This window comes from Drosophila persimilis, unplaced genomic scaffold, assembly GCF_003286085.1.
Source record: "Drosophila persimilis strain 14011-0111.01,24,50 unplaced genomic scaffold, DperRS2 tig00000653-arrow-arrow-pilon, whole genome shotgun sequence".
Classification (NCBI taxonomy): Eukaryota; Metazoa; Arthropoda; class Insecta; order Diptera; family Drosophilidae; genus Drosophila; species Drosophila persimilis.
The window spans coordinates 815,713-835,750 of NW_020825330.1; the positions used below are offsets into that span (position 1 = coordinate 815,713).

The window sequence follows — 20,038 nt, forward strand, 5'->3', positions numbered from 1 at the left end:
CAAAAAGCGGCACAGGCACAGGCATAGGCATGGGCACTGGGAGAAAGAAAAAAACACACGAGCCGGGGTAAATGGATATGGAAACCGAATGGAAATGGAAACCCACCCTTGCATCACGTCGCAACGGACGGCATCCTGCGGCATCCTGTGGCATCTCCTCGTAAACGAATTATAAACACATAGGTGCACCTCTTCTTCCATGATTGATCCCCACCTCTCCCCTCCCGCTCAGTTTGTCAGCTTCCAGCACGTGACTCCTGCCACAGCTGCCCCTTCCTGGGGATCGGGTGCCCCGCCTGGCGCCTGACTGGGACTTCTCCATTCTTTTCTCCCCATCCAATCCCAACCCAACCAACTCTCTATTCTCTATTCTCTCCGATATCTGTTGTTGAATTAAGCGATTATCACCGCAGGACACAAATCGTAGGGAACCGGGAAAGGGAAACTGGGTAATTGTGGAGCGTGCTTCGCCCAAAGTCCGTGCTTCGCTCGTCAGGCAGCTGTGTGGGTTCTGATCTACTACTTTACCATTTATTTACTATTTTCCAAAGATTAATCTGGAATAGAAGTTTGCGGAAGAAGGCCAACAAATAGCCATCTAGAATGGAACAGAAGATGTCGAAAATCGTCCTTTTTACTTGTCCAACAATTTTCTATCTTTAAATTAAAGCTGGAATATAGGTTCCGATTGTGCAACACTTCCATTAATTAGCTTACATATTTGAATACTCCTTTTACGATGGGCAAGGCCAAAACCAATCAGAGTCAAGATGTTGATTGGGCAGAAAAAAGGTTTCGGAAATTCAAATGAAGGCCTGTCATGGCTTTTTTGGAAATCTAGGCTAGCGAAAATTCTGCAAATTCCGTGTTTAATTTGTAATAGAAAATATTCAGTATTTACATGTTTGTTTTATTTCTTGGTTTGATCTCAGAAATCGCTGACACAGCCAACTCTAATATGCGATCTTAATGGTACTAGCTGCCGGGGCTGTATACCATATTGACAGACATGCTGGTGGTCTTTATTTTATGGATTAAGAGTTATTTGTATATTTAGAAGTATTTAGAAGTCATCGTATGTGGGCATTTTCATGGAAAAGTCCACCGGGATCAGATAATTAAAAGCTTATGTAAATTCATTTCCATTTACTTTTAGCCCGATATAATTTTCTAAATTGATTGAAATATTACTAATTTATCAAATTAGCACACAGTTTCATTCACTTTGGTCTGAAAACCTTTTCATAATAAGCAAAAGATAACTTTTTTATTATTTTATGATATTTTTTATTGTCATGTTTTCTTTGACTCAAGGAAATATGAAGTGATTTATTGAATGTGATGTGGGATGATAAAGTAAAAAGCATGGGAAAAAATATAGATCATTTATTGTGTATATACACGATGGAGCACTACATTAGAAAACACTCCAGAGTATTCGATTCCGTTTCGCGGATTTATGCATTTTTTACTAGATTAAGCCAAAGTCGAATTCTATTTCGCGTAAGCTCGCGACCGATTGTTTATTGCTATCATTATGAAAACTAAAACTCGACTAGCCTCACATTTTATTCTAAACAAAGAGCTAAAACAATGCTATCGAATCGCAGAATATACTACATATGTATATACTTTTGTCAGGTATTCTGTTATTAGTTTTGTTTTTTTAGTGGAGGTATTGCTTAAATATTGGTGAATATTCAGTGATATTTTGACGATTGTTGTTCTATCTGGCTAGTGGCAAAACATAGGTAGAGGATGTGTTCCATGGCTACTGGCAGATCGGGGTGCTTTCGTGGTTTTTGTGTATTTTTTAATTTATTTAATAAACAAAGATAATATAATTTACGATACTAGCATTATACGTGTAATTTCTATATGTATCCCCTGTAGATATTCATAATTTGAAGCAGTTTTGCTTATGGGCAGAAGATCATTCAAGTTCGTTGCCTAAGTCTTTTGTTTCTCCGAAAATTTTCCGAGGCAAAACCATTTGAATAGAGTCCGCGCGGGGCCAGCATTATAATTAGAGGCAATAAAAACTGAATGAATATGAATATGAATGGGTTTCTTTTTCTGTTTTCTGTTTTCTGTTTTCGCCACTTTTCCAGTATTTTTTTCCCCCATTCCATTGCGCTCCGCTCTTTTAATTGGAGCACCAAGATGGAAAAAGGCAACGCAACGCAACGCAACGCATACTCGTACGAGACTCAATGAAACTTGATGTTATGCATTCAGTACGGGGCGGAGTGGAGCGGTGCCTGTGAGGTGTGCTTCTTTCGTTCACCTGCCTCCTCTGGGCCACGCCCTGCGCGTAATGTGGGTGCGAAATGGGATGCCAGGGGGAGGGCAGAAGGCCCTTTGCGGTTGAATGCGTGGCTGGATCTCAGGCTCGTTTGGCTAATTCGATACGGAGAAGGTTGCAATTATACAGTCATATGTATGCGAGTATATAGAAATTTATGATGCCCCTGCCCTGCGCTCGCCGATGCGGGTCTAGGCCAACACTCTCCTGCCCAACAATGGCCGACTCCGACTCCGATAATTAAGCGCAATAAAAGGCAATTAAAAGGCAGCTTAATTAACAAACCGCAAACAATATGCAAAGGAAGCAGGCTTCGACATCAAATAGAAAATTAGAATAATTCTTGATGGGGCGGGAATTCCGGGAATTTCCATTCGAAAACTTGGGCTTGAGAGTCAGGCAGAAGTTCTGCAAACTTAAAGGGGAAAATTATTATCAAGAGGAGCTGCTTTCATACTAGTTTTTCACACTCCACTTTCGGATCTCACACCCCAACTGGGTCTGTGATCTCGTAAATAGGGGAACATCGTATAGACTTTTACTTGGGCAAGGATAAAGAATGGACCTTGCCTCATCTTCGGGTCCTCGCAGATGCACAACTTTGAAGGGGCGCAACCGCAGTCCAACCGTCAGCAGGCAAACCGCAAAGATTGGCCTGTGAGAAAAATGTTTTTTCTCCTCGTAATTGTTGACTTTTTACAACTCGAGTACCACTTGCGGTTTGTGGACAAACATTACAAAGGTATTACATGCTCCGGTGGTAAAGCAGGAAGAGCAGACAGGGGACAGGGGACAGGGCGCTGGGAGCTGGGGGACTGGATAGGACGACAGTTGTCCAGGGTCAGTTGCAAATGGATTTTTAAATGGTTCGATAACCGCAAGGAGCCCAAGAAAAGCAGAAAGCAGAGACCAGAAACAAGACAAAGTGGAAGACAGCGTGAAATTATAAATAAATTCTCTAGCACGCACACGACCTGAGAGAGAGAGGGGGGGAGCCGACTGATCACGCATAACGGATCTTTTAATTAGGGCCATAAACGCGGGATTCCAAAGCGAATCAATCAAAGTGAATCGCACACCGATCTGGAATCGATTGCCAACCGTCGACAATCAGCGGATCAGCGAAGATCAATAAACCAGCTCCAGCCCCGTACTCATCCGATCGCCACCCTCTCTCTCTCTCGCGTGACCACTTTTCTGGCCAAGTTGCGTTTCAGTTGGCAATAAAGGCATCGAGGGATCGAGGGATCCAGCCAGAAAGCGGCGGCTATCGATGGCTGGTCTGGCTGCATCCGAGGATCGATCGCTAATTATGTGAAATTATTGATTATTGCGGGCTTTTCACTAAACCACCAAATTGCGTGTACGTGCGTCGGCCTTGTGACCTTGACAGTTAAGTTGATCGCTTTTACCTGTGAACACTGTGCTACATGGCGCGGGGAACGACAAATTATGGAAAATGGCAGGAAAAAGAACAAGGCAAGATAATTATTTTCAGTTTGCATTCTTCTGCGGGATAACACAAAGTTTGGCATTCCAAATATTGGTGGTTTTATGGACTTTCATATATTTCGTCAACGAGATTTGCAAAAAAATCCATAAAAATTATTTACTTCTTGTGTCTAACTTCGTGTTACACATTGTTACCCATTCCCGCCTAGTACAGATTCAACAACATAGCTATAAAAAAACTCCCATTAAAAAATAATTTCCCTGAAGAGTAGTGTACAATTTTCAAAGTCTCCCTGGAAACAAGCCTCGAGGCGAAATTCAAAATGCGCGCACTTGCTGCTGCCGCCCTCTATTGCCTGCAGCTGTGAACTAGCGTTTGGAACGCTTCGAAAAAAAGCCGCAGGCTGCGCTCGCACGCAATCAACCCTGTCCGAGTCGACAGCTGTTTGATACGCGCTCTCTCTCGCTCGCTCTTTCTTTCCACGCCGTCAGCAGCCGACAGTGTTTTGCTGCCGCATCAAAAGTTATTTGTAAATATTTAAAACAATTCCCACCACCGACATTCTAAAATCTCCTAACAAATCGATTCGTCCCTTGCAGCGGAAGGCTGACCACAGCGGAGCACTTCTAGCAAATGTAAGTTGTGGCCGCCGATAGTGAGGTTATGTCCGAACGCGGCTGGCTGAACGAAATTTGTGGCCGAAAATAGTTAACAAAAATTGAGTTCTTCCGCAAGCAGCCAGCAGACAACAGGCGAACAGAACAGCCACAAGATGCCACCTAAGAAGCACGAGGAGCCAGAGCGCAAGCCCCTGATCGGACGCATTGGCACCAATCTGAGAATCGGCATCGTCGGCGTCCCCAATGTGGGCAAGTCGACGTTCTTCAATGTGCTGACCGAGAGCGCCGCCCCGGCGGAGAACTTCCCCTTTTGCACGATCAAGCCGAATGAGAATAAGTATTACCAATTATCCATCGGCCCGCGGGCCCCCAGGGCCCCGCAAAATCCAAAAATCCAGGCGGGGGCAATTTCTTTAATCATTGTAATCAGTATTTTGAATATAATTTTTATTCAAGACTTGTCGATGGCAATGGACTGCCCCCAGGAGCAGTCGCCACATCCACAGCCGCTTCTAATTCCAAATTGCTTGCTGGCTCCGCCTGCACTGGACGCGGGGCTGGTCTGGGTCTGGGTCTGGTCCTTCTAAAAAGAAACTATTTCGTTTGGGGCGTGTCGCGGCCTTAGCAATTTTATCAGATCCAGTTTCCAATATGCAAATTGCCCCCGCATCCAGTCCACCCGGTCCACGGTCTACCGTCCTCGGATCGGTTTCAGTTTCTTGAGCGACTTCATTTTGGTTTCAGACTCTCGTGGATTGTTCAAAATTATAGAAAATTGCCATGATTGGCGGCCCGCTGATGCTGCCGGGGCTTCTCGTTCCACTCTCTTGCCATGTAAGCTAACATGCGTCTCGTCGCTCTTCTTTCGTTTTTTCGTTCCATGTGGTGGGCTGTGATGTGATGTGGCTGCCTTTGCCCTACCCACACGTCGCGTTCCGGTCCCCGACGAGCGCTTCGACTACCTCGTGGAGTACCACAAGCCGGCCAGGTGAGTCCTTGCGCTTTCAGTTTCTTTCCGCCTTGAATGTGTCACTGACTTCTGTTTCTGTTTTTTCAGCGTGGTGCCCGCTTACCTGAATGTAGTGGACATTGCCGGTCTGGTCAAGGGAGCAGCCGAAGGCCAGGGGCTGGGCAACGACTTCCTTTCGCACATCAGCGCTTGCGATGCCATTTTCCATTTATGCCGTGCCTTCGAGGACCCCGACGTTACGCACGTAGAGGGCGAGGTTGACCCAGTGCGCGATCTGGAGATCATCTCCGAGGAGCTGCGCCTCAAGGACGAGGAGAAGCTCCTGCAGAATCTGGACAAGCTGGAGAAGATGGTGGCCCGCGGTGGCGACAAGAAACTTAAGCCCGAGTACGACTCCATGGTGAAGATCAAGGAGATATTGATCGACCAGAAGCGTCATCTGCGCTTCGAGGACTGGAATGCCCACGATGTGAGCGAGAATCCCCCCTCTCAATCTTTGCATCCCGCTCATACTAATGATCTCCGCTTTTGCCGTCTCGCTCGCTATTGTGCAGATTGAGGCGCTCAACAAGTATCTGTTCCTGACATCGAAGCCGGTCATCTACCTGGTGAACCTCTCCGACAAGGACTTCATACGCAAGAAGAACAAGTGGCTGCCCAAGATCAAGGAGTGGATCGACAAGAACGATCCAGGCGCCCTGCTCATCCCCTTCTCGGGCGCCTTCGAGCATCAGCTGAGCGAGAAAGATGAGCTCGAACGCAAAGCCTACGAAACGGAGACCAAGTGCAAGAGTCAGCTGGACAAAATCATCATCACCGGCTATAAGGCACTGCAGCTTGAGTACTTCTTCACCGCCGGCCCCGACGAGGTCAAGGCCTGGACCATCCAGAAGGGCACCAAGGCCCCGGCCGCCGCCGGCCGCATTCATACTGACTTCGAGAAGGGCTTCATCATGGCCGAGATAATGCACTTTGCTGACTTCAAGGCGGAAGGCAGCGAGGCTGCCGCAAAGGCTGCTGGCAAGTACCGTCAGCAAGGACGCAATCACACCGTCGAAGACGGCGACATCATCTTCTTCAAGTTCAATGCCGGCGCCGGTCTGAAGGACGCCAAGAAGAAATGATACCGCCTGGCCGCCCTCATCGCCATGTCCACCATTCTGTATATTAATTTGATTTTATACTCCCAGATGTTTCACTTTGCCTGAGGCCACGCAAACCCGCTAAACCGAATCCCCTCTCCTACACGCATGATCATGCCTTAGAATGATGCATTTTGAATTTCTTTTGTACGCCACGTAAACACTTTGACACTCTCAACCATCGTTGTTCTTGTTTCTGGTACAGTCAGGGCTCCAAATGAACCTGATTTGCACAATAACGAAGGATAATAAGCTATAATAATGCACGAAAGGCACCAGCCGACAACTCAGGGATATGGCTAAGCATTGGCCAAATAAAGTTGGAGACTAAAATGACGTCCCACCGCACCCCATCAATCTGTGGATTCGAGCACGAGATCGTCGGAGGAACCGTCTTTCGTTTGGTTCGGAGAGACGGCGATCTTTCTATTTTTATCTGATTAAAATCGTGGCATTTCCCGAAATGACCTTGAATGTCGGGACAGCAGATATTTTTGGTACATTAGCTGTGGAATGACTGCCCCGACCTGGGACGTGCGAGTGTGGTTCCGAAGCGATCGGGAAATCGAATTCTGAGGGGAATTGCTGTATCTGTGGCCTACGGATGTATCGAAATATTTGATGGTATTTGTTGTCTCTATTTATGCGAGATATGTACGGTCTTCCCCAGATTTAGGCTTTGAAAACTTCACAGAATTAGTTCATTCTTTTGGCTATATCTCGCCCAAATGTAGTGCATTAGGGCGTGGCATGTCTTTCCGTTCATCAACTGACATGCGAAAAAAAGAAATCGATTTTGTGCCGATGCCAAAAATCGGCAAGTCGAAAACTCACAATACGTTCTCCCAACAATGTGTGATTGTATTTTCGTTTTCAGAGTTTGGTTTCTGTTTCCTGTTGTGGTTCCAGCGTACTTTAATGTATGGGTCAAAGAATGCCTCTGCCATTGTCACGGGCTTTGCGTGAGGTTATAGTATTGCTGGCCTCTAGAACTGAAAGTTGTGTTTCGTTTTCGTTGCTGTTTCCCTTGAGGGTCCAGCGTATTTTAATGTATGGGTGTACGGTGTACAGAGTCCATAGGTTTTCCGATTGTTGCCTTCTGTGGTCTATTTGTTTTTTGGTTTCCGTACTCACTTACCTTTACTTTAGTATTTTTGGAGCTCTTGTCCGACAGAAGAACCGTGGCATTCGCATCAGAAAAAGAGAAATGGACAAATGATTTCCAATTTGATGCGAAAGTATGACAAAGCTGGGCTGGCTGGCTCCTGATGATGCGGCGGTGGCCCAACGCCGGAGCCGACGACCCTGGGATCTAGTCCAGCTAGTTCGTTTGCGACATGTTCGGTGTATCTACATATATACTGTGTGGTTGGTTAGTGCCAGAGTCTGGCACTCCCTGATTTGTAGCTTATAGCTTTACGAAGATTCCGATTCAAACAAGTTCGGTTCACCCTTTTCGCTATATCGCGGCTAAATCTGGACAGATCAGAGCCAGCTTTGTAACGCCAGGATATTTCCTAGTCAACTAACAAGCAACAGAAAAGGATCAGTACTACTCAGTACTCAGTAATCAGTACTCTTTTCATGTCTAGCTGTCAGAAATGTACGGGTAGGGGGCGAAGAGGTAATGCACTTTCTTGCGTGTAAGCCTCGCAAAATGTATCGCTTACCATCATTAGCTTCTGTCAAAGGTCCCAGGCATTGACAATCTCGCAACTGAGGTTTCAGGACTGGAACTGAAACTGAAACTGAGACTGAATGCAGCAGCTCTTCGTTTTCTTTCCGAAAAGTTTTTAATCATCTTGCCACAGCGCTCACAAAGTTGGGAAGGAACACCTGTGCAAAGAGCGCCGGCCAGCAGCAAGCTACAAGACTACTACAAGACAAGGCACAAAGGCGAAGGGCCAAAAGGGGCTGGATGGGGAATGGATAGGGGAGGGGCCCCTTGCTGTGCAAATGCAGCTGCAAGACGCACACAAAGCGGCAAAGCGGTGGTGGGGTCTCGGCGAGTGCATGGGTGGGTGGCTCGGCGGTTGTGTGGTTTCCCGCCCCATCACCGACTCTGGTCGCAGCGGCAAGTTCCTAAGCACATAATTTGGTTTACCGCATTGCCAAACATGCGCCTCCATGAAACACGCACCAGGAACCAGGAACCAGGCACCGGGCACTCCCCCCCCCTCTTGGGAGGCGCTCTTGCTCTGGCACTGGCTCCGTCTCTCTGTTAATCTTTGCCGTAAGAAACTTTTCTTGTGCACTGTGGAACGAATTGCGGGAACAAATCCATTTTCCAATTTTATATTTCAACTCTTGGTATGAGTATAATTTCATAGAAATTTAAATCTAATCTTTGCACTTCTTCTATTCGCTTCTGAAGGCGTTTTTCTGTGGGTGTAATACCGTGTAAGCGTCTCTTCTTTAATTTCATGGCGATTGGTCTTATATCCATATATAGTAGACATATGTATGTGTGACCAGGTTTCCTTAAGATTTTCTGTAGGCTTTCTTTTGATATTCTTTAGATCTCCCTTAGATCTCCTTTTGATGTCCCTTAGACCTACTTTACACCTCCTATAGCTATAGATCTTCGTTGGTTTCTTCCAACGTCCAATGTCTGCAATGGTATATCTCGTGCGGTGCCCACTGTACGTGCGGCCTGCACTCCTGCATCCTTTTGGCTGGCCAAAAACTTTGGCGTGGCAGCAACTTTTCATATGAAATGTGCAAAATTACACACTCCTAGCCCAGCCCAGCCCAGCCCCAAGAAACGAGCCGACAAAAATATTTTGAATGTTTTATTAGCACAGAGAAGGAGCCGCAGAAGAGGGGCAGTCAGAATGGGGCAGGAGGGGGGAATGTAAATGCAATTGCAGTGGATTTGTAGTTAATTAAAGTGTAATGTCTGGCCATGTATGAGTCTGCTCTATGGGTCTCTGCTTCACCTCCTCCTTGGCTGATCCTGATCCTGATCCTGTTGGGCGCCAAAACGTTGACAAGCCCCATCAGATGGGCATGAAATATGGCCACTCTAAGTTCGGGCAAATGGCTCTTGCTCTGGCTATAGCTATGGCTATGGCTATGGCTATGGCTATGGCCATGGCCAGAACTGCCCTCGACGCCCGTCAACAAAGAGGCCAAACACAAATCATTCAGACTACAACAAGTCGGCATGGCAGGAATCCCAGGTCCAGTTGGTCGGCCAAACGGGGGCTGTAGGGATACCCTTTCGGTGTCCCCCTATGGCCAAAACTGCGCTGGTCTTGACCCTCCAAAGAGGTACTACTATGAAGCCCTGTCCGATCTGTTGGCCTTTGTGAGGGCGCTAGGGCTCCCCGTTGTCATAGCCAAGGGACCCTCGCGCCAGCAAGGATATCAAAAACATTTCAAGCCTGTTGGCGAGGAGGTTTTTTCCTGTCTTGTTTGTTAGCTTGCCATTTGTCAGGCGGCAATCGTGCACTCAATTCAAAAATTCATTCAATTCAATTGAAAAATGGCGTTGAATATTTGACGCATGCAACGGCAGACGGACAGAGGGGCAGATGGTTAGGGGTGTGGGTGTGGCATTGGGTGTGGAGCATCAACTGTCACTGGCAGAAGCAATGGCCAGCAAAGCGTTAAAAATGGCTGTCATAAATTAATGAGCGACGAGCGTTCGTTCGAGTGACGCATCGAAATTGAATTGAATATATTTTTCGCTGAATTGCATTCATTATTCATTTACAGCTGCCTTCCGTCTTCTGCCGTAAGCCCGTGTGTACCGTATAATCTCTGCCACACCCTCCTCCTGCGCCCCTGCGTGCCTGCCCCACTATTCTATTCCTCTAGCTCTTCTGGTGTGTCCAACTCCAGCTCCAGCTCCAGCTCGAGCTCCAGCTCCGGCTCCAATTGGATGGCCACTTTAATTGCTTGTAAAAAGTGCAATGCACCGTAAGCAGAAACGGAGTCCCACTCACCCACTGACCCGGCACCCACGCCCACGCCCACGCCCACGCCCACACCCACGCCCACGCCCACGCTCCCGATTAACGCATCTGCCACCCCAGCCCATAGCCCACAGCCCACTCTACCAGGCCAGGCCCGTCTCAATTTCAATCCCAATCTGGCCATAAACGTGACAATAATATAAATCAGCAGATTGTGCCGCTCTCTCTCGATGCTGCAGCGACAGTGGCAGTGGCAGTGGCAGTGGCAGTGGCAGTGCTACAGGCATCATCCTCGGGCCCCATCCTGGACCTTATCATCATAATCATACTCTCACCATCCCCCCATCAGCATCAGCATCATCATCATCATCATCATCATCATTATCAGCGGCAGCATCATCATTGTTCTTGTCGTCTACGTCTACGTTGGCATTTAACTTAATGCCCACATGCGGCGACAGCGTAAAACGATCTGAGGATTAGAGTCCTTCGCCCCGCCAGTAGCCAGGAGCAGCAACAGGAGGCACTGGCACTGGGAGGCAGGAAGAGGAAGCGGGCCCCCGTCCTCCGTCCTCCGTCCGCCGTCCGCTGGTTGCAACTAAGGTAAAACGTGCCGTTCCTGGAAATAAAGCGTGTAATTGTTTTGGCAGCTGCCGAAACGTTTTAACAGCTAATTAAGGAGCCATCAGAGAGAGAGAAAGAGAGAGAGAAATAGGAGGCAGCAGATGGGGTCCTACTCTCCAGGAAACTCTGGGTAATCTATACCGAGAGGATCTTGGCAGACTTAAATGGAATGGGGATTGGGGAGTGGGAACGGGAACGGGAACGGGATTCAGGAGCACCGCGTATGAGTACCTACTACCGATACTCGTGTTATTTGAGCACACCTTAAATCCATGGTGCATACTCGTGTGAGTAATCACTTTGCGATTCCTCTCTCTCTCTCTCTTTGGGAATCCTGTGTCTTTAAATCTACTGGCTGGGAATCTCTGCGCAGCTGAGACTGAGACCAACCTCTGTGGCAAGCTTCGGGATCCCCCTGCGGTTAATCGCAGCTGCAGTTCCAGCTCCTGCTCCCTGCACTTACCCATATGAATCTTCCCGGCTAGGGAATTCCCATTTGTGTGCTCAAGTTGATGCCACAAAAGCCGCTCCAGCCGCACGAGCAGAGCAATCTCATTAACACCTCCACCGTCCAGGGGCTGCTCTCCCGCACACTCTCGCGGGCAGACGGGGGGATATGAGAGTAATTAAATTCGCACGAGCTGCAGGTGGCAGGAATATGAATGGAGCCGCGGTCGGGGGGCCGCGGGCTGGAATCTCTTTCCCTCAAAACTAATAAGCGGGAGATCAGCAAGTGGCCCGAAAGTATTTCTGGCCAAAGAGCAGAAAGTCAACGCTGGGAAACAATACATTAAGCAACTTTCAATCTGCCTGGAGAATGGGTTGCCTGGTGGCTGTTCCCGTGAGCAAACAGACTCCTCCAACACACACACACACACCGTATATGTATACGAGCACACGTATGCCACCGGAAAATGTGTTCATTTCCGGTGTCAGTGTCAGAGGCAACAATGGTGCAGGGGCTGGGGCTGGGGCAGCGGCAGCGGCAGCTTCTCGCCCAACTTTTGCCCGTCGTGACTTTGATGAAAAATCGCGAAGCTGACGCTGCCAGTCGACCCCAACAGATACGTGAGAATCAGAGTGTGTGGCGTCTGTGTGTGTGTGTCTAGAGATGGCTGCGTGACCTGCTCCTCCTCTCACGGAGCTCACGAGCCGAAGAGGTACTTCCAACTCTTCTGTCCATCTCCCAGAGACTCCACTCCCCTACTCACGACACGACGCGACACGGCCTGCTCCGTTCATCCCAAGACTCCCTACCCCCCGCTCACGCTCTCTTTGTCTCCCACTCTTATGTGCGATGCACTTCATTCAGGCGAAAAGCGAAGAGACATCATAATAATGTGGCCCATGTGGAAAACAAAGCAAACAGACAAACAAAACCGGGGCCAACAAGTGAGCGAACAGCAGACAAAAGCAGACCAGGAGAATATGCCAAAAAGTAGGCAACAAACAGACACACCCACATACCCACATACCCATTCAAAACTCAATACCCACACCCGCATACCCACACCCATATCCACACTCTCACAGAGAGAGGGAGAGAGAGAGTCGCCCAAATGCAGCATATATTTTTAATTTCCTGTTATACATATGCAACACACCAGCTCACATATGACCCACAAATGGAAGGAGAGAACAGGGAAAAAACCGCAATCTATACAGCTATTCATATGCACAACTTTCTACCTTTCCAGCTTTCCAACTATCCAACTATCCAACTATCCAACTATCCACCTATCCAGCGTCATGTCTTAGGTCAGGGACCCACAATCGAGGCAAAAGCATAACGACCATAATGCCACTCGCTCTGAAATGCAGAGAAGAGATTGCGATTACCCAACGGAGCTCATTAAATATCTTTAAAAGTTCGAAAGGTAAAGGTAAAGGTAAAGAATAATCATCTTCTCCTCGCTCCAGCAGATCAATCTTTAAGAGTTTTAATTCGATTCCCTTCACTTTTCGACGGCCTTTAATGCGAATGTCGCCGTACGATCTCAGGCATGACTAATAAGGAGCCAAGTGGGGGCCTTTCATGCTTGACTGGGTCATCGATGAAGCACCGAACCCCAGTCCCAGTCCCAGCTCCAGCTCCAGCTCCATCCTCAGTTCCAGCATCTGCCACATCCACACCCACTACTCTGCTCTGCCCTGCTCTGCCCTGCACTCTACGGCCTCCCCGTTCTCCGGTCGTGTGTGGCTGTAAAGTAATTTATGGCATGCTCCCTGGGCATCCATATGCCTGATTTATGGCTGTTATTGAAAAATTCTTGTTGCAGCTTTTAATTATGAGGCGAGGTGCAAAAAAAACGATGAGAAAAAAGCTTAAATAAATACTCGAACATGGAAAAAAGTGCAGCACGGGCGGCAGGGTCGACAGGGTCGACAGGGCCGACAGGGTCGACAGACAACCCATTGAGATGATGATGACTGCAAATCCCCCAACAAACAGCACAAACTCAACCAAAAATGATGTCACTCCAGGGAGCAGAACGGGGGGAACGGGGCACAGAAATACCCAAAAAACAATACGCGGTATTGTGGCTTAAATTAGCTGAAAGCGATGCGATACACGGCCCAAAGAGTGCGCTCTGTCCGCCGTATGTGTTTTAATTTGCCGGAAATGAAGCGGGAATACGGAAAAAATGCCATTCCCGAAAGGAGAAGAAGAGGAGAGCCGATGCTGGAGCAGGATGCCGGAGAAGAAGCTGGAGCTGAAGACAAAACGAGTTACATGTCAAAACACGCGCCATTGCACAGGGGGAGGTGGCACGGGCATAAGCACGAGACACCAGTCGCTGGTGGAGCCACTGGCGGTGGCATGGGGCAGGTGCCGTGTGACATGCATGGCGCAAGTGTTTTAACACAATTTAATATGGCCCGACGACGACAGGGAAGAGAGGGAGTAAAACCAGAACCAGGACTGGCGACGATGACTACGGGAGATGTCGGAGAGATGGCGGAGACAACTTTTCCCAGCGATGACATGCACCAGACTCAGATAATATGGGCGCTCGACGAGGCCCAAGATGGCAACGAGTCCCTGCCGCTCCATCCAGCCCCGCCAAACGATTCTCTCTCTCTCTCTCTCTGGAAGGCAGCAAGCAGCAGGGATATAAAGGAGTAAGGCGGAGGACACACGCCCCTGCAACGTTATTAAATCATAAAGCGCAAGCTGCCGCCGTCCTCTGATGCTCTCCCCACACATTAGGGCCCGTGGACCCATCCAGCAGCAGCAGGAGCAGGAGCAGGAGCAGGAACAGGAGCAGGAGCCATGGCAGAACTGCCTCTGCAGGATATGGGCTCAAAAAGAACAAATAACAGTGATACGAGTATGCTTATGGAAAGTAACCGGCGGCACACGACTGATCAAATGCCCTCAAAAAACAACATACAAAATATACATTAATACTCGTAAATAGAAATTTGTATGAAATGGGGTGGATTTACTATGGAAGTTCGCCCCTTTGATATTCATTTGAACAAGTATAGACCACCACAGAACTAACGTCTGTGCATGGGACCATGGCATTTAGTGGCACAGTGACAGCTGATAGCTCTATGGCAGTCCCCTCCTTTTCCGTTCTCCTCACAGACATGTGCTTGTGTAGGGTATTAAGGCGACTTAATTGTAGGTACTTGTTGTGCGTCGCAGTTGTAGTTGATGTTCAGCGTATGCTGTTGCCGTTGCTGTGTCCCAAATGTTCTGGAATGGCTCAATGCTTAAGCGGCGCTCCCCAAAGTTGGACGAACGCACCTGTGCGTCAGGAAACGGAAACGGCCAGAGGAGCAGCCGAGAACGGGCAGGCATTGCCGCAGCGAGAGAGGGAGGGGGAGGGAGAGGGAGAGTTCATACATACATATTCTCTTATTCAGAGTCACTATCTTAATTGATTTGTTTTGCATCTACTCGCATTCGTATCGTGCTTGAAGAGCCGCCACCGAGAGGCCGATGCCCCGTTCCGGAGATTGCAGCGAGTCGTTCCTGCCACGCTCAATCGCAGAAGATCAGTGGCCGCCAGTCTGTTCATCGCCCCCACGATGGTTGCACGCTTCTCGCTTGTCGTCGTCTCGCTGCTGCTGGCGGTCCAGAGTCTGGCCGCACTGGGGCTGGCAGAGGCCTCAGACATAGCAGACGAGGCCCACAGACTGGACCAGGCCTTCCACGAGTGTTGCCTGCAGGAGAGGCGGTCGCATCCCAGGAGTCAGTGCACAAAATGTACCCAGATGGTGGCCCCAACGCCAACAACGGGCCCGAAGGACGGCCCTAGGATCACGCTGAACAGTGCATGCGCCAAGGCCCATCAAAAATGTGCGAAACTGGAGAATTCGAAGGAATCGATGTGAATATAAGGGACATCGACATACTATACATATGCACACCTTACAAGACTCTCTGTAAAGCGAAATAAAGAAAGATCATACGATTCTCTGGGGTCGATTGTCTGGTTCCAGCGAAGATCCCAGGGACCTCGAATCCAGAAAAAAAATAGCTTGCCGGCTGTGACGTTCTTTGGACCCCTTTAATGATGCTTGTGAATTCCAATACTCCTCCAGGCCTACATCCCAAGATTCAGAAACCCTGTCGCACAGTGTAGTAAAGCACATAGAGTACGAGAACCAGCTGCATTTCGCTCCGTGCCGCTCAGCTGATAAGCGGATAAGCCGTTGGACTGTCGTGTGGTGGGGCAGGGCACGGCTCGTGGAATCTCCATTCAGTAGGCTCCCGGTTTCCGAGATGAGCGAATCGTGTTCGAATCGTGCACTCGTGCACTCTCTGGCGTCTCTGTGGTCTCTGGGGTCTCTGAGGTCTCTGAGGTCTGTGGGGTCTCTGGTGCCTCTGGTGCCTCTGGTCGTGCTGTTCGTGGTGATGCTGGCCTTGCCGACAGCCGCGCACGATACTCTGGCGGTGGACGGGCGAGCGGTTGCAGTGGATGGAGGAGCGGCTGGGACTGGGGCTGGGGCTGGGGCTGGTACTGTGGCGAGTCCGGTCTTTGTGGACCTGAGTGTTTGCACAACGAGTCCGGACGTAAAGAAGTGCCAGGAGGCGGTGCAGCGCATCGATGCCAGGTTCCACCAATGCTGCCTCATCCTAAGGAAGAAGCGTGCGGCTGACGCCTGCGACTGGTGCCTGCAATGGCGAAAAGACGCATCAAATAGTGACTTGGATGTCAGAATAAGTTGGAGTAACCAACAATGCAAGAAAGGACAATGTAAAAGGATACATTCCCTTCGAAAGGAATCAGCGCCCAATATCAAGGCCCTTTTTTCTCACGGGAATCAGGATTAGGAAAGCTCCAACCAGTATTAGCAGGAGCAGGAGCCAGGGAGCCAGGAGCCAGGAGCCAGACGGACCCAAAAGATTTATACACCAATTTGCCAAGTTGTATTGTAAAACTAATAAATTGTCGCCGCTAACTTGAATAATGTGTGTCTTTCGCTCTCTAGGGGTAGAGTGTGTGTGTATGAGGATGTGGCAAGTATCTCTGTCTGGTGTTGGAGGCGGCACGGTGCGGCACGGCACGGCACGGCACGGCACGGCACGGCACAATTATTATCCCCAACGTCCGTGGCCTGCCCGGCTGGATGCTCGGATGGTTGGATGGGCTTTCCTGCCTGGCCCCAGAGGAAAAAGCAGAAGCAGCAGCAGCAGCAGCAGAAATGGGAGGCACAAGCAAAAGCAGCCAAAAGAGCGGGCCGTGGCATAACTTTTAAATAAACTTTCATAATTTTGCATACTTGAGATAACAAATTGCATGTTGCAAGTCGTTTCCTCTTTCCACTCTCCACTTGCCACTTGCCGCTTGCCACTTTCCACTTGCTTGCTGCTGCCTGCCTCACTCGTAACTTGTAAACTTTAAATTAGATTGTTTTCTTCTGGCAGTGTTTCCATTACGATGTCTCTCTCTCTCTCTTTCTGTCTCTCTGTCTCTCTGTCTGTCTGTCTCTCTTTCTGTCTCTCTGTCTCTCTGTCTGTCTGTCTCTGTCTTCTCTGGGTGCCATCTCTATTTGCGGCGCTGGTGGCGTTGATTGATCTCTGATCTCCTAGATTAGAGCCCCCCAGCGCTCTACCCTTTGCGGCACCCTATCCAGGTGGAGTCCATTGATTCGATTTTATAGCGGTCTTCGGACTCATCTCCTCCAATCTATCGCAGGGTATTTTCAGTTTCGGCCAATACATCTGCTCTCCAGCATCATCATTCACCGACTGTCGATTGCCGATTGCCGATTGCCGACTGCCGACTGACGTCGTTCAATTCATTTGCGTTCTAATTTTCCTTTGGTGCCGGATTTCGTGGCAAGATAAAGCTGCTTCGATGCCTCAGATACTATGGGCTATAGAAAACTCGCACTTACATGGCTGCAAGTACAGCCGAAGACCGCACTCGTTTTGGTCGAGTGCTCAATGAAAAGAGTTCATCTCCGGCTGCGTCTCTGCCTGCTTCTCTGTCTCTGCCTCTGCCTATGGCTCTGCCCCTGGCTCCTGCCTTGCACCCAAGTGTTTTGTGTGTGCTGTGTGGGTGGCATATGCTCCGGCTGAAGTGTCTGGAGCGTAATTAAATTTATCAAATAACAGTTTAAACACCATCCGATTGTATTAATTGTGTATCATGGCAACTATCAGCCACAGAGGGGGGCCGTATCGGGGGTCGGCCTCGAACAATTAGTAGCCTTGTCTGTGTGTAATCAGACACACTCATGGATTTTCGTGTGCGTGTGCTGGTGTGCTGGTGTTTGTGTGTGTGTGTGGCCATGCCTTGAGGCCAGACAAAAAGGCAATTAACAAAGATTTTGTGGCCAATAGTTGTCAACAGATTGTTTAATTTGTGCCGGCTGTCGGACAAACAAAACCGACAAATACCTAGCCACCCACCACCCACCACCCACCATCCACCACCCACTGCCAAAACACACACACATACTCGTAAGAGACGTTCCCGGTGCCCTCAGATGGGAAAAGTTTCACCACAAAATCGAAGATAGAGGGCAACCATCAGACTTTACGAGTAATCGCGGTCAAAGCTGAGAAATCCACGATCCCTGAGTCACACAAGTCCCACAAGTCCCACAAGTCCCACAAGCATACAATCATCGCCGCTTCAGAGTCGGGAAGTCCACTCCCAATAGTCATTTCTGGTGCCAAGAACATAGTGATCGGAACATGCATTGAAAAGACTTTGTAGTACGACCCATTCTTTATCTAAATACAAAACAATATCGTATCTTAAGCTTGTAGGAAACATAGTAAATCTTAGTATGAAAATATTTCATGTAAATGTGAAATATATTTCTTTTAAGTATGAAATAAGATATTTGAATATTTCCACTGTCGGTGCAAGTCTCTGGGCCACCTTGTGGCTCCCTGCACATGTTCCTGTTCCTGTCTGTGTCCGATCGAAAGATTTGATCAAGGCTCTCGCGGACACCCTTTGCTGGCGGTGAAGGATAAATTGAATTCTAGCAAATTGACCCTCCTGCGCGGCGTCGGGGCGTCGGGGCGGTGGGGTCGGTTAGCCGTCAGAGGCCCCTTCAAATATTCGCCGCACTTGGAAAAGTTTTGGGGCCAAAAAACCGCAGCAAAAGTGGCAGCAGCGGCTTCAACTTTAGCTACCCCCCCACTCCGCTCCGCTCCTCTCCGCTCTACTCCACTCCCCACCGCTCCAGCATCGAAGTGCATGTCAATACTGCAAGCGCGGGTGTGGGAGGAAGGAGGTGGGGGGTAGGGAGGTGGGAGGTACTGTGGGGCAGGGACATGCCTAACTGTATAGATACAGCTGGAGATTGTGGGGGAGGTCTTCTGTTCTGTTCTGTTCGGTTTCTGTTTCAGTTTCAGTTTCAGCCTGTGCATATGTCTTAATTTTTGACCAAAGTTTTCCGGATACCCTCTTCAATCCAAACTCCCGAGACACCGAGCCCCTGAACCCCCGCCCTGTAGTGCTTTCCATCTCCGTCCTGGACAAGCTGCTCCACAGCTTCCACTGATGCTGCTGCTGCTGCTGCTGCTGCTGCTGCTGCTGCTACTGTTGTTGTTGTTGGTGTTTGAAATAAACTTTAATGAGTTTTCTGCTTTTCAGCCACAAAAACCACTTAACCGGCACATATGCATGCCAGGGGTGTGGGCAGCAGTGTTGCAGTGGGGCAGGGGAGCTGGAACTGCAGAAAACTTTAGCCAGCATGGAGCATTTTTGGCCAAGTTAACATCGTACTCGTTCCCGTCGAGAGACAGGCAATACCCCCCCACCTCCCCCTCCGAAACACATACTCGCAGTCACACACACAAACTCGTATTAGGGGGCTTAAAATATATAGTTCTCGTCGGAGGCAAGGGTAACGTTAAGGCGAAAGGGAAAGAGAGAGAACAGAGAGCAGAGAGCAGAGAGAGATGGGGAAGCTGAGCTGCGCTGGAGAGAGATCCCAGGCAATGACCAGCGGCTGACTGGCTGACTGGCTGCCTGGCTGCATGGAACAAAACTAAGTGAGAGCACAGAACGCCACAGGCTGGAATATCGACCAAGGGAATACCCTGCTAGCCGAACAGAGCCGAGCAGTGGCCGCACCAAGTGTTGTGTCTCTGTTGTGAGAGAAGTCGATCGTTCTCTTTGCAGAGCTTATCTCCCGAGCAAAAGCACACGCAGTCGATCGGCCAAGTGGATACCCTGAAAACGTTGAGGGCTCCCCTAGTTCTTAGATCGGATCATGTACCGTTCCACGGCAGATCTGGACAGAGCGACCGCTGCATGCCAAAGGGTATCCAAAAAATTGCAGCTACAAATTTGAGCGCATGTAAATTTTTGTGAGGCGACGGCGGACGAAGAAGACGCCCGGAAGACGGGCGCAGCAGACGGCAGCCGACATTTATGACCAGAAAAATGTTCGCTTAGTGCTAACCAATCAACTGTGGCAAGAGTCCGGCCCAGGCCCAGGCTACAGGCCCAGTCCCAGCCCCAGACCCAGATAGGCCCTCTCCAGTCCGGTGTCCAGTATCCAGTACTAAACAATTTCG

General features: G+C 49.1%; 1 protein-coding gene across 2 annotated transcripts; it reads left to right on the top strand.

Annotated features, from left to right (window-relative positions):
- The first annotated feature begins 4,241 nt into the window (after positions 1-4,241).
- Positions 4,242-6,668, top strand: LOC6597869 (obg-like ATPase 1). 2 transcript variants are annotated; one of them, XM_026991138.1, is made up of 6 exons: positions 4,242-4,287; positions 4,358-4,393; positions 4,497-4,711; positions 5,306-5,366; positions 5,436-5,817; positions 5,903-6,668. In XM_026991138.1, exons 3-6 carry the CDS (start codon positions 4,531-4,533, stop codon positions 6,470-6,472), a joined length of 1,194 nt encoding a protein of 397 aa, XP_026846939.1. In that variant the 5' UTR covers positions 4,242-4,287; positions 4,358-4,393; positions 4,497-4,530; the 3' UTR covers positions 6,473-6,668. The 2 variants fall into 2 exon arrangements, with proteins under 2 accessions (XP_026846939.1, XP_002023062.2); XM_002023026.2 differs by lacking the exon at positions 4,242-4,287 and having other exon boundaries at positions 4,494-4,711.
- Positions 6,669-20,038: the final 13,370 nt, after the last annotated feature.

Excerpts from the sequence above, each read along its gene's own strand:
- LOC6597869 (XM_026991138.1), top strand. The coding sequence starts at position 4,531 with ATGCCACCTAAGAAGCACGAGGAGCCAGAGCGCAAGCCCCTGATCGGA. Across the intron at positions 4,712-5,305 it reads CACGATCAAGCCGAATGAGA|GTCGCGTTCCGGTCCCCGAC; the intron begins ATAAGTATTACC and ends CCCTACCCACAC. Across the intron at positions 5,818-5,902 it reads AGGACTGGAATGCCCACGAT|ATTGAGGCGCTCAACAAGTA; the intron begins GTGAGCGAGAAT and ends GCTATTGTGCAG.